We start from the raw sequence: 14,073 nt of genomic DNA, 5'->3' as shown, positions 1-14,073 counted from the left end.
AAACTGACCCTCTTGTGCGGGAGAGGGGGGGGGGGGGAATAACGCACACGCGAATATATAAGTACGACTACTCGGACGATGTTCGAACAACGCACGGGGCTACCCCATATAACACGTAAAAATAAGTCGCTCCCCTTCCTTAGGCTTCTCTCTCTCTATCGCATGTGACCTGACTCCAAATATGTGTGTGTGTGTGTGTGTGTGTGTGTGTGTGGAGAGGGTGCACACGTGCGCGTTCGATCGCGCCCCTACGAACTACCACGCTAACCGCCGGCGAGAACGTCGCTCTTCCGCCGCGACGCGATCCCGCGAAGGTGAGAGAGGAACCGCCACTTCCGGTACGCGAAGAACTCGACCTTAATCCGCACAACAACGGACGAGCGTGCCGTTGTTCTCGATTCGGTGCTCTATACCAATAAAACAACAATACTCGCGACGTTTCTCACGCGAGCCGCTCTCTTCTTCTTTCTCTCTTTCCACGCTCCGTCCCGTGTTCCCGGCGCGCATTCGGCGTCTTCGTGTACCCTCGGACGCGCGTTCCCCGCCTCCACCAGGCCGACAAACATACTCGAACTTGAAGGCACGATCGTGCTCGAGCGCGCGGCGGGAACACGGGTCTATTCTTAAACAGTTCCGTGTGACGTACCGATTAGAGGACGCTCTTCAGTTTAGGTTGCGAGAGAAAGCTAATTGGATCTCATTGGATCGGAGACTCGTGTCCAAAGGACGTCCGAAAGACGCTCACTGATATGAGACTGATGTGAGACGTTCGAAAGCTCAAAGGGGGGTTAACGTACGGAGGACCCGAACGGTTCTCGGGCGTCTGAAAGATTGGGACGTCCTTTGGACGTTCCTTCGTTCACGGATCAATACGGTGTCGCGGATACGAGTGCGAATGCGCCCACGTCGTGACGTTACGGCTTCTTCCTTTCGGACGTGCATGTGTGCGACGTCGTTTCGCTCGAAAGTTGCTGCCTTACGGCTTAGACGCAATGAAAGGATTAAGAAATTAAATGTAGGGTGTTAGGAACGAGGAATTAAATTTCCACGTACGGACAAGTACGCTTCAATTTACAACGAAGGAATAGGGAACTAGGATTAGGAACACTGTCGAAATTCTATTTCTTATTATTTGTATATTTATAAGAGCTTGCTAGTTGAAAGTGAACTTTTAAACTGTCTAATGATCATCAGTATACAAATGAAAGTCAGTTTGAATGAATCGATAATTATCAAGAAAATGATAAAAGTGTTAATGATGGCAGTAGAGGTTTATTAGAAAATAGTAAAAGTGATGATCTCGTTTGACAAAGTTTTCACATCTTATCTTCTATTGCCTTTTAAACATTTACAGCTTATTACCGTTCTTCTAATTCCCTATTATTTAATTCCTCGTTCCTTCTTCCTTTCATTGTGCCTCATATTTGCGGACATCTATCCGCAACGTCGTAACGTCACGATTGCTCCTCCTCGCGAAAAAAATCCCAGGTGAAAAAAGAAAAGCCACGCGCGCCCGCTGAATGTCTCGTTTTCGCGATCTTTTTTCGATCTCCCGCCGTGCCACGTTAAAGAAATGGACGAATAGAGCGTAGAGCGCACGTACGGTCGGGAGGGCACGTGCGCGACGAAGGAACTAAGCTTTTAGGTCTGATTAAGAAGTGGAACTGTGGTGACGACCGTACCGTAGCCGACTTCTGACCGCGGCGACATTCAACGCGCACGAATGGAATCGCGATCACGTGGGTTATGCTTGCTTATATACCTCGTTTCCTCCGCAGCCGGTGCCTCTCTCTCATCCGACATCTCCTCCGGCCCGAGACTCCCTCCGTGGCGCGAGAGAGGGGCTCGAGAATGGTCGAGGGTTGATCCCGTCGTGTGTATCCGGCTGTTTCTTCCTCCTTTCTTCTTCTCCTATCTTCCCACTCCTCTCACCCTCTCTCTCTCTTTCTCTATCTCTCTTTCTTTTTCTCTCCTCTTCGGCATCTTAAACAGATTCTCAGGGTTATCCCGAGAAGAACTTTTACGATAGCACGGACGTTAGTCCCGGTCTGATGGCGAAGGAAGCCGCGAACTGGACAATTTTTAACGATCTCCTAGACGGGAGGAGGGATGACGACGTGGCGGTGGATCAGAGGAAACGTAGAAGACGCCGTTGCAACCTACTGATAGGACGCCATCCGGTGGAAATCCCTCCCGTTGCGGCCGGACTCGCACGATGACTGCTCGCTAGCAGGAGACCGGATAAGCTCCTAAAGTTGACAACGTATACGAGCGGGTCTTCGCGTGTCGCTGTCCATCGAGCCCGTCGGCGACCGACGTTCTTCCGAAACCCTCCCGCCGATCTGCCAGGTGGTCCACGAAAGTTCGCCGCGTTTCCTCGAATTTTCTTTGCTTCTCAATCATTCTGACCACACATGCTATCGACGCTCATGCCAAAAACGGATGTCCGCCTAACGATGGTTCCGATATGTGAGAGTTTCCGTCGTCCTTTCGTCTCTCGGATCTACGCCCACGAAACGATGTATACGTGGACGTTCCTCGACGCGACCGATAGCCCTCGTATCGAAGTTATCTCGCGCAACTGGATGCAACTGGACGAGTTTGAAAAACGTCGTGGCCCATCCGAGGAAACATCCCAAGCCCGTTTCTTCGTTCCTTTCGAGCGAGAGACTCCTCTCCGATCACTCGATCGAGACGTCTCTCTCGAGCCGATCCTGAGGATCCTCGACACGATCGACTGTCGACATCCAGCTGACTTTACCCCATCTCCGTCTCGCTCGCCAGACTAACAAACTCGTGAACGTGCTCGATCATCCTCTTCCCCGAGCCAAACACACGACGACGGCCGAAAGCTGATCTCTTCTTTCTTCTTCTTTCCTCCCCCCTCCTCCGCCTGCTCTCTCGGCCCCTCCTTGCTCTTTCGCACGCGCACATACAAGCATTCCACCTTTCGCTTTGAACCCCCCGCTTCACACACGCATTTTCTCTTAGCTTCGCTTTCACCATCGCCTCTCTCTTTCTCTTCTTCTTTTCTCTTGCTTCCCCCTGTCTCGTTCTCCTCTACCAAGCTGAAGACGGATCCGGACACGAGCGTGCTGCCACGTTGGTGCTCGACTCGGATGTGGTAGCGGGTGCCGAAGTGCGTCGGATCTCGATCGGTTTCGAGCCGGACACAGGCGGCCGGCCCAAAACCCCATGACTGTTTCACGATAGGTTCCGCTGGTCCTCCGCGCAGTCCTCCGCCTTCTTCAACGAGCGCTTCAGCTTGTCGACCAGCCGATTGTGGAACTTGTTGAGGGAGTTCGAACTGCCGGTCTTGGGCGGCGACGTGCCTGTACTCTTGCTCGGGCTCTGGAGGGAGCTCTGCGACGCCCTCGAGGACGTCCTTGAGAAGTGCCGCGAGGTCAGCGGTACGGAGCGGTGCGCCGGCGAAGTCAGGAAGTCAGAACCGGGCGACGTCGACAACGACGGACCCTCCGACTTGGAGCACTCGGACACCTGCGAACATGAGAGGGCCGTTTCGAATTAAGGGGGAAAACTGGGGGAAAACTCCCCGGGAATTTGTCCGTAAAAACGGAGCAACACGGAAAATTCAGTCACAACGGAATTGTCTTTTTCCGTGCACGAGAGAGCGATAATTTTAGAGGTTCGGTTATCGAATCCGTGCAATCATCGAGAATGTATCGAGCGATTATTTCATGCTGCAACGTCACTCTGATACACCTCGATTGATCCAAATACCAACTGACCAATTCACTCGGTTATCGTTTGCCAAGCTGTATTACTTATTAAATGTGCAACTTGCGAATTGCCGACAGCGATTCGCGATATCGTCACCGTCATTGTTCCGCGCAATTCTTCGAACGCAATGATCTATCTATTCTACCTCCTTTCGAAAGCAAATTCCGCTCGGTATTCATCGCGCGCAGAAATCACGACGAGATGCAGTCGCCGGGATAACAAGTACTCACGAAGTCACGTGTTTTTGCCCGATGCACGCGAACGGTGAAAGCTACGGCGATCCTGAGTCGCGAAGTACGTTCGCGAGAGACTGCTTTAACGCGCGCGAGTAACAGGGCAGAAACGAAATCTTCTCAATCGCCCGGCATCCTTCGTTCTCTCTCCTCCCTTTTTTTCTCCTCTCGCGATCTCAGGATCATACCGCAGCTTTCCAATGGTAATAATAACGTCACGCTGTGCGCGGCGATATCCGCCGCTCGAGATCGATCCGTTATCGAGGTATGTTCTCTGTTTTCGCAAAGCCGTAAATCAGCAGGAAACGCCTCGGGAAAACTCCCCGACAGTTTGTGTTAATTGCCGATGAATCGGTCGAGGAGGAATTTCGGATATCGTTGACGACGAACGCGCGATTAATTCGCAATTCACAGGCTGCTCACTCCTCCGCGAAACTCTCTTCGCTAATCTGATACGTCCAACGGCTGATTGATCGCGATTCCGACGAATTCACCTGCGCGAGAATTTTCAGCACGTACCGACCGATCGATCGCGGGCGATTCGATGCGGAGCACGATACGAACCGTACGCGGTGTCGACGCTCGCTTCGGAGCACGCGCACTTTCGCCACGCACGGACGCGTCGTACCGATGACCACGTGCCCGTATTGTCGTGTCGCGGTAGGGTTCGACCGATTAGACTAGATACGTTTTCGTGTGCGGCTCACCTTCCACACGAGTACAATGGCCGCAAACAGGATCGGATTGCGACGATGCAACACCTATATATATATATATATACGGTGACTCTCATACCTTCGCGGAAAGGCAATTTCTCGACTTGTTGGAGCCCATGTTGTCTTTAATATGGAAAATTTCGATTCAATCATGATTATCTCGTTAATTTTTCCAGTTTTCAACTGTCACGCGTAATAAATTACTTGAAAGTGACACCATGTTGGAAAAATATGTAATATTAAGGCTTTTTTGTTTCAGTAAAACAATATTTGATATATAATGAAGTAAATTTTCCTTTTATTGAAAAGAGAAATATTACTTCCTCTAAATATTTTAGAATATCTGGCTTTAATTTTAATTTAACTCCCACCGTCGGTTTTATCGATTCTCGTCGTCGTGTTACGCGCGATTACATAATACAACATGTGTCACAAACGAAACACGACGCACGACGCGTCGATATGTGCGCAAGTTTGTCGTCCACAAATGTTTCTCCCGCTTAATCTCTCCGTAATCTTCAGTAGGAAGGTTCGTATATATTTATAAAAAGCCCCTTATCGAAGCGTTACGAGAGATAATAATAGAAGTATTGGAAATAAACGAGCCACCCATTCGCGATCGATTGTATGTCGAGTCACCGTTGTGGGGGACAGCGCAAGTGTTTAGAAATCTGTTTATCGCGGCCTGCCTCAGAATCCATTGCCGGATATTCTCCCGTCGAAATGTCGAAATTAAACCGCACGTTTATTATCACCCAACATTATGAGAAAAACGAAAAACAGATGAAAAAAGAAACGTTTCACGAATCTTCTCACCGCAACTCGGTCGCGCGACCAACAATAGAAATAAGACGTTGCGAACGCGAATCGTGTACGATTGTAGAGCAATTATTGCGCGCCGATAAGACCGCGTCGTGATAGCATGAATGGGGAAAAAAAATGCGCAATACGCGAACCATGGCGATGAGTTATATAATTGATGACAATGATTTCTCGTGAGATTGCACTGGCGTTCTGGCAGTGACGATCGCTGACCGCTTACTTGCCACTTTCCGAGTCACGTGCTCGGGTTGACTCTAAATATCGACGTACAAGGACAAAAAGTTGTCGGTTGAAAATGTCTCGCGCCCGGTTTATTTTTTTTTTATAACGATATATTGACAACGTATGCAAGATTGTTTCGGGAGATATTCGCCGAGCGGAAATTAACCCGCCGTTGTGTGCAATGCGCGCGATATAACGAGTATTATACCGCGCATCGCCGCGACGGATACTTGCGGCGTTGATACTCGCCAATTACACTATCGGCTAACTAACACAACAGTGCGTAATTAAATAATTAATTAACTGCATTCCTCCTGCGTGTTAACCAAATAAAATCACTCGCACGCTCACACCCACACGTCGTCATTATTCAACGTGTGTCATTATTTCAAGCAATGTGTAATTATTATCGATCGCGCGTTATGAATCGCGCATTACAAACAGAAGAATGCACAATTTGAGATATGAGAAAGAAATGTTTCCAATCACTTCGTTCATGACGAAAGACGATCTGTCGAAAAAATTCCCATACGGCCCCCGAATTGCGTAACAAACACGTAGAAGTAACTCGGTCGGAAGCAGAATCTTTTGTTTTCTCCTCGTAAAAAAGTAAGGAGGAGATTAAAGATACTAAGTTGAGAACCGCCGTCGCGAAGAATGCTCGATTGAACACGATGGCATCAACGCTTTTTGCCGATCACTTTTCTGCGTCGTTCCCAACTCGCGGTCTACGAATTGCCGCCTTTCGCAGCAATCCTCAGCGGCCCATCACGGTTACACGGCTTTAAGCATAGCAGGCCAAGTTCAAGAAACGGCATCGTGAAAATACTCGGAGCAAAACTGAGAATTGCTTCTACACGTGAAGCGGAAAATAGCAAACAGTTAACATTGTAACCCGCGAATATCTCGTTTCTGTCGCGGTACTTCATTTCTACGAAAACGTTGATCTTATATTAAAATATTTACATACATTTTGCACAACTGGAAGGTTCGATGCAACATTTAAGTAAATTATGTACGGATTTATACTTTATGCACGCATAGTGTATCTGAAACGCTTTATATATATTGTATTTACTTTATATATATATAGTTAACTTCTAATAATTTAGGAAGTACTAAATAAATTATTATCGGTAACTATTTCACCATCCTCTGCTGAGAGAATTCTATTGATGTATCGCAACTGTAATACTGATTAAAAATTTCCGACTAACATCGTTTGACTATTTAAAAAAATTCACAACATTTAAAATGTTCTCTCTCTCTCTCTCACTCTCTCAGTATTAATAATAAAGTTCCGATATATATCCGCAGAAGATAAAACGTGAAAAAGTGTACCGAACGATAACAAGTATGTACATATTCAATTGGCGCATTGCGCAAATGCCGATATACACGAACTGTTAGGTAACGATGCAATTGTTAGGTAACAATGAAACTCCGCGAAATCATCCTAATTTCCCGCACGAAATGTCACGGCAAATTCGCTGAAAAAAATCGTGGTATGAGGACAGAAATTGTTTTTATAGCCCACTTTTTGGCTGGATTCCTGTCGCATCTTTGGTTTCTACCGCGGAGATACTGTAGCCTGCGGTGGAATTTATAATTTAATGTAAAACCGATATCGAAACGTACGCGTTCAACAACACAGAATGACGGAAGTGATTAATAGAGTTATACAACACTATTTTAAGTAATCGAAATCATTTCGTCATATCAGCACCGATAACTGAGCGGGATTCGATCTCGACCGATTGCAATTTGCGCAGCACGCTCAGTATCTAGACCAGCGAGATTATTGCGATTATAGGATGACTGGGGCGACAGATAAAAAAGAAACTTCCGACTAAACGAAGCTGTACGAGAGTTCACCGCACGATACATTACGAAACCGACGCGATCAAGCTTGCGCAATGTCGCGTCATAATAGATACCAGGTACGTCGTATATTCAGGGTGTCCTCGACCTCTAGCGATACTTCTGGATTACGCATGACCCGACCGTGTAATTCCGACCGGCGCTGTCGCAATTTTCAACTTTCGACATTAAACACCGAAATCAAATCTCGAATAAAATTTTAATAAGGGAAGCACGGCTAATTATTATTCAAACGCTATTACGTGGCATTTGCATAATGCGGACGCTTTACCACGTAGAGCCGAAGATGTGTATGTGTGTGTGAATGTCGCTCGGTAGTGCTTCCGTCCGAGCGTCTCGTATGTACCAATATCGTCTCGTCGCTATCATCATTGCGTATCGTTTGATTGCCAATTAATTAGCTACTATAATTTCATAATAATTAATCATTAATTAATATCGATACCGACGTCGATGTATAATAATCGTGATTGCGATACTAATTAATCGCTGTGTGTATAATTGCTGTCGTCATTGTTATTGTAAATTTGTTGCGGGCAAATTGTTGTCCGGAAAAATCGCCGGTATCGGCGATGCATTTACGGCAATGTTTACGAGCGCGATAAATACACGCGCGTATCCACCTGCAATTCAACATTATAATGCGCATAACTGCATGCGTCCGATGGAAATAAACTCGTGACCGGCGTATATATTTATCCGCGGGACACGTGGTCGCGGATCGTCAGCCGTCATTGACTATACCATTCGGCGTCTGCAAATACTGTTTCGTCGTGCGCTTAGCGATGCCCAAAGGAAACCGGTTTCGCGAGTTGGTCTTTCACGGCGTTCGACAGTCTCGTGGGTACGCGACTCTTTTTCTTTTTCGAGTCACCTTATCGTCGATCGCTAACGCACGGAGAGAATGATCGACGTAGCGTCGACGTCAATCGTGAAAAAGAAATCGAATTTATCATTTGTAATACGTTCGACGACCTGACGACGACCAACATGAGGTTATAGTTTTTTAAACGTAAACTCGCTAATTCCATTTGATAGTTGGTCTGTTCTTTTAGCTTCAGCTGAATTGGACTGCACTAGTTCGAGAAATTTACGCATACTGAAGCGTGAGAATCTCGTATGTTTCATACGCTTCGATGGGTTACATAAATTTTTTTAGAATAGCGCAGCCAGTTTAGCTTAAAAAAAGAAACCAATTGAGGAATTCTTATACATTAAATTTTTCGAAGGTATTATAAATAAATTTTCGAACGATTGAATTTCAATTTGAGACTTTGTAATCCGAGGTTATCCTTCTGTTGGTGATGCTGATATGAGAAATGATAAAAAGCACACGAAAGAAAATCGTACTCGAGGGAAGTTGGCAGAAATACTCGGTGATTTAGAGAAAACGTATACATTGCGAAAGCATAGCGAGGTCTAAGCTTACATTTCGAGAGGAAGCTTTATATACAGGGTGCCCGTGAAAAGGAGATTTCTTAATAATACATTCTTATTAGACCCATTCTATTGTTGATTCTCACTCCTCACGAAACATCTGTATATGTGGAAAGGACATCGAGAAAAATAACGAAGAATACCCTTCTTTAGTGCAACAGGGAATTTCTCAGTCACATACATAGTTATATTGAAATACATAACGTAAAAAAATAACATTTACAAAGAAAGCGCGAATTTCTTCTTGAGACGGTCGTACAAAAGCGGCAAAATAACTGTCTCTGATCACAGAAGGGCTTCGTCTCTCTAATAGCTTTGAAAAAAATTCTCTCGAATGATATCTTTAATATATTTGTATAGCATATTAATATGAAACATTTACGACAAAAAATTAATAGGTTCATAGAAACCGTGAGAGTTGAATGAGGCGTTCATTTCGGAAAGGAAATGCGGAAAAGCGAGAAATTCTCGGCCGAGCATCAGCCCGGCGCCGATTGACAATCCCGTCTCTCTCTCTCTCTTTTGATAATCTCTTAATCGCCGCGAAATTTCATTTTCAAAACAAACGCCTCGGGGAAGCGGGTGTGCAATCAAAAATCACGCGAAGTTAGACTGGCCGATTACCATGAGGATCGAGACGGCGGCGGGGTGATCAGACGTGCCGCACTTCGCGAGCCGATTCTGCCGGCTGGCACGCCAGACCTGCGACAAAAATTGCGCGCATGCAGTTGCGAAGCGGCAATTTTCTCTTGTGTCCTCTTACTAGTGTCTTCGTCTTCGCTACGCGATCGAAAAATCGACCACATCCGCGCGCGCCTTCCTTCGTCGCCATCGACCCGTGATCTCGTAACGACGCACGAAAGACGCTCGGCGGAGCGTGAACGTAACGATCTTCCTCGGGCCGGTTCAGATTATGCGCATGGAGAACTTCATTTTTCATGCTGACATACATTTCAACGATTACAATGCGAATGACGCATCAAGAACGGCGGGCGCCAGCATTGTTAAAAGTCGCTGATTCTTGGGTTTCGATGTCTCTCTCTCTCTCTCTCTTTCTCACACACATACACACAGGGTGTTCCGTTCAAACCGGAACCTCGAAATTTAGACGAGTCCGCCGGTTTCCGCTCGCTTATCACGCTCGTCTCCCACGTTTCCGTCTCCCACTCTACATGTGATAGATAGATCACGATACAGTGGAACGTTCAACTCTCAGCCATGTGGCGCTTTTTTTCTCTACTTCTTTCAGCAGTACACGTAGAAATTTTAATCGAACATGCATTTCCCCTATCTTAACACATTAACGGTGGGCGATCTCGACGAAAGTAGAGCGCCTAGAGCGGGCGATATTTTGTGTGATCATAAAAACTTTAAGGTACAGTCGAGCTAAATCGTATTACTACGATTCCCACCCTTAATGTGTTAACATTTGTAAATCTAATATCGTACGACGCTTCGCGAGATAGTGACGCGCTCTACTCCGGAGCAGTGTTTTGCAGTTTGCGCGAAATACCCGTAAAATGATCTCAACGTTTATTCGCAAAGTTCGCGACGAAAAAGTTCGTCAGAATCGTATTTACAATTGGCGGAGCGACTTTCTTGCCCCGGGCGAAAACACGAGGTGAAATTCGTGCGCAAACACGAGCACGCGCTTCGAAAACTCGTCTCTCCCTCTCTGTGGATTTTCGCGCAATCTTCCGCGCGCGCGTTCGCCGCTCGATCGAAAAACACTGCTCCGCGGCATAAGAAATGTCGGTTCTCTCCCGAGCGGAGGGGACTCACCTTTCTGCTGCGACAGGCCTGCGGATTCGAGCACTCGGACGAACGCCGGCTGCGGTTCGTCTTGTAAATGTCCCATTCGTTTTTCACCACGGGCATCATAAACGCCATCTCGTACGCCGGTGTGTGTACACTCTGTCTCGTCTGTCCCACCTACCTCTCGTCGGTTCTTCGCGCGCGCCTTTCCTCTCTCGCTCTTTTCCCAAGCTTCTAGAAAGTTCCAGTCGCGCGGTACAGCGCCAGGAAGAGAAGACGATCCTCGGTGGGTTCTTCGACACTGGGTCTCTCTCCGCGTGATCACGATCGATATCGACTGGTGCGCGCCAACGTGCGGCGAACGTGACGAATGACGTTGTAGATCGGTGTTGTCGGTGCCTTTGAGCTCGCCGCCGGATTCTGCGATCGATCGGATGCTAATGCCGACTGGAAAACTGCATACACGTCGCGGGTGTGTGCGCGCCCGCCTCTCTCCAGACTACTGCGTGACACCGTCTTTCTTTAGCTACGGCGCGCGTGTGTCGCCTTTGATTCGACGATGTATCCGTCCGTGGATTCACGTGCGCTCGTTGCGGCAGTCCGCTACGGAATGAGCACGCCGGCGGTCGTGTGAGTAGGCGACCGATTCGCGGACCGAGCGGTGGGGGCCGCGAGCGTGTTCGCCTATTGGCCGCCGTTGAGGCGGGACACCTACGTCACGGGTTACCATTGATTTTTCAATGTTGATACACAGAGCGGCGTGACGTGCCGGATTGAATTTTTGGCCGCGCTCTCGCGCACTATCGTCTCGCGTAGGCGAAGGTGGATATTCCTTTTAAACCTCCCCCCGCGGCACCGACGTGCGAGGAAGCCACCTATTAACGCGCGTCAGCTGTTTCACGGATCGGGATTACATTCGCAGGCCTAGATTCCGCGACTTTCAACGTCGCGCACGTATGGTGGAAAGCTGCGCAAAGAAACGTAACCCGGTGACTGCCGTTGAAAGTTCTAGACCGGGTCTACCGAGTTTTTCGTCGCGGTGAACGCGCGACTCACTCGCCGGTATTTCGAGGAGCGTTCTCCAAGGACAGGCGGAAACAGGACGCAACGATCGGCCATGTCGAGAGCTGGACGAATTAAGCCGGAGCGCGTCGGAAGCGCGAGAGAAGTCGCACGCGAGACCGTGCGCTACGGCACGTAATACTTTTTCACGCGAAGCGTATCTTAAACACTCGATACGCTGCCATGCGACGTAATTCTACCAATAAGAGTTCGGTTAAAGCGACGCGCGAATTAGACTTTCACAACGACGATAAGTACGCGATATTTTGTAGCTCGAACTCGTAATTGAATCTTAGTGGCAGATATCAAATTCATATTTGCCACAGGGGGAAAACTAGAGATGAGAAATCAAGCAAACGCGTGCAGACAAAACGTCGTTTCACCGTCATTCTTTTTCTCTCCTTCTTTCACCTGAACGCGACGTTTACATCGCACTTTCAGCACGGTATCGCGCGCGCGATATAGCTGATAACGTATCTGACTACAATTTATCGAGACAAATAAAAAGATCGGTGGGACCGTGGAGCGTCATTATCAATCCTCATTGATTGGTCCGTCCTCGACCCTTCGTACGTGCAGCGCGAAAATGCGCGGTTCTGCTCAAGGTCGACTCGGTGGAGTGGAGGGAAGCGGGGTGGGAGGGTGTTATTGTTGCTGAAAATGCCGCAACAACGCTGACGAAACACTCGTGGCCCATCGGTATGCCCGATGGTGTTACGCAGACGTGCTGATTTACACGATAAAAGTGGCTTTCGCACTCTGTCCAACCACGCGTCTCTCGGCGCCTTGGCAATACGTGATGATCGCGTGGGTGATAACAAGCGTCGAAAAAAAGTGTGACATTCTGTAAAATCTTTCCACCGCAGCGAACTCCGGTGTGAATGAAAATCGAATTAACGAGCAATCGCCGATCAATTAGAACGTATTAATTGCTCACTCGAATGTTCTCCCACTCGTCGTCAGTGGAAACTCGGCAGAGAAGATGAAGACGCGATATATATTAACGATAATATTATAACGATACGTTAATTAACGACGTCTTCGCGACCTGTTGACGAAACTAAACTCTCCTTAATGGACGAAACTTTTGACAGGCGCATGCACCACGGCAGATTAATTAACGTGAGGCTACGAGTGCTCATTTCAGCGGTAACAAACTTCGCGCCGGCGATCAAAAGTTCCGCCAGGGATTGTTCCCGCGATAAAGGTCGATCGAATAATCGACGCTCGTTGATCGCCGCGCGGCCGTTTGCACCTCAAAGAGCATTTCTCGCGAAAAATTCACCCGCGTGTACAGTGGCGGCTAGTAACTACGAAAAGATCGCGAAACTGTCGAAAGCCCGGGTTTTGCGGTTTCCCCGTTGTTGTCTCGCGGTTGAAAAAGCGATTAAAATCGCATCGAACGCCACGACGATCTGGCACGCTTGCGCGCGCGGACATACACTTTGTGTGTGTCGCGTTCGCGGAGTGGCTTTACGGCCGCTCGAGAACTCGCCTAAACTTGTAGAAATATATAGCTTCGCTGTATATGTATAACAGATATGAATCGGAAATCAATAATCCACGCACACTTCCTCGCGCGCGTCGCGCCTGTGTGTAGGTCGCGGTGAAAACATGCGCGAGCAATACTCGTAATATTGTTCGAACACTCACCGTAAATAACTGAACGTATGTCTCCAAATAAATATACGTTCTTATGTTACATCGCGTCGCATTGACGCGGCAGGGAGGAAATAAAAGTAACGCAACGTACGAAATACTACGTTGTTTTGTAATTTCACTTATCGTACGCGCGATAAAACTTGAGAGATATATTTCCGTACCATTTTTCATTGATAAGGGATGAGAATGGAAATCTCAACGGACGAATGATGTTACGCGATATATCAAACGAGAGTCGATCATCGACAAATGACAATCTAGATCGTTCGAGAAATGGTACGACTCGTATCGCCTATACTTTGTCGATTATTTATCAACCGTCGATTACTGTTATTATCGACCGATCACTTTTCACGAAGCTTATCGGCCGTTCATTACTTATCGTACGTCAATTACTTATCGACGTGTAACGTATTGTTACTGCCCCAGCGGTAATAAAATCGAATTAGATGTACTCATCCCGACTTATTAATCGGCATCAATGAATCGAATCTTTGCTGATGAATGCCTGTACCAAGATAAAAACGATGTAACACCTCAAT

At 47.5% G+C, this 14,073-nt stretch overlaps 1 protein-coding gene across 7 annotated transcripts in view; it reads right to left on the bottom strand.

Annotated features, from left to right (window-relative positions):
- LOC106740943 overlaps positions 1-11,410 on the bottom strand; it is a 20,354-nt gene extending 8,944 nt beyond the window's left edge. The window contains exons 1-5 of one of the 7 annotated variants that reach the window (XR_001374140.1): positions 10,835-10,920; positions 9,816-10,220; positions 9,677-9,754; positions 1,763-3,498; positions 7-407 (exon numbers count right to left, since the gene is read on the bottom strand). Coding sequence is in view for 4 of the 7 variants with exons in the window: in XM_014612433.1 (XP_014467919.1) it covers positions 3,205-3,498; positions 9,677-9,754; positions 9,816-10,004 (561 nt within the window). In the remaining 3 variants the exon portion in view is untranslated. Of the gene's footprint in view, positions 1-6; positions 3,499-9,676; positions 9,755-9,815; positions 10,221-10,834 lie in introns of those variants that run through there. The other 6 variants (XR_001374142.1, XR_001374141.1, XM_014612433.1 and 3 more) reach the window with 6 other exon arrangements.
- Between the last annotated feature and the right edge of the window lie 2,663 nt (positions 11,411-14,073).

Source organism: Dinoponera quadriceps, unplaced genomic scaffold (assembly GCF_001313825.1).
Source record: "Dinoponera quadriceps isolate SergipeBrazil2010 unplaced genomic scaffold, ASM131382v1 scaffold397, whole genome shotgun sequence".
NCBI lineage: Eukaryota > Metazoa > Arthropoda > Insecta > Hymenoptera > Formicidae > Dinoponera > Dinoponera quadriceps.
The sequence above is the reverse complement of the archived record's forward strand: the minus strand, read 5'-3'. Positions and strand labels throughout refer to the sequence as shown.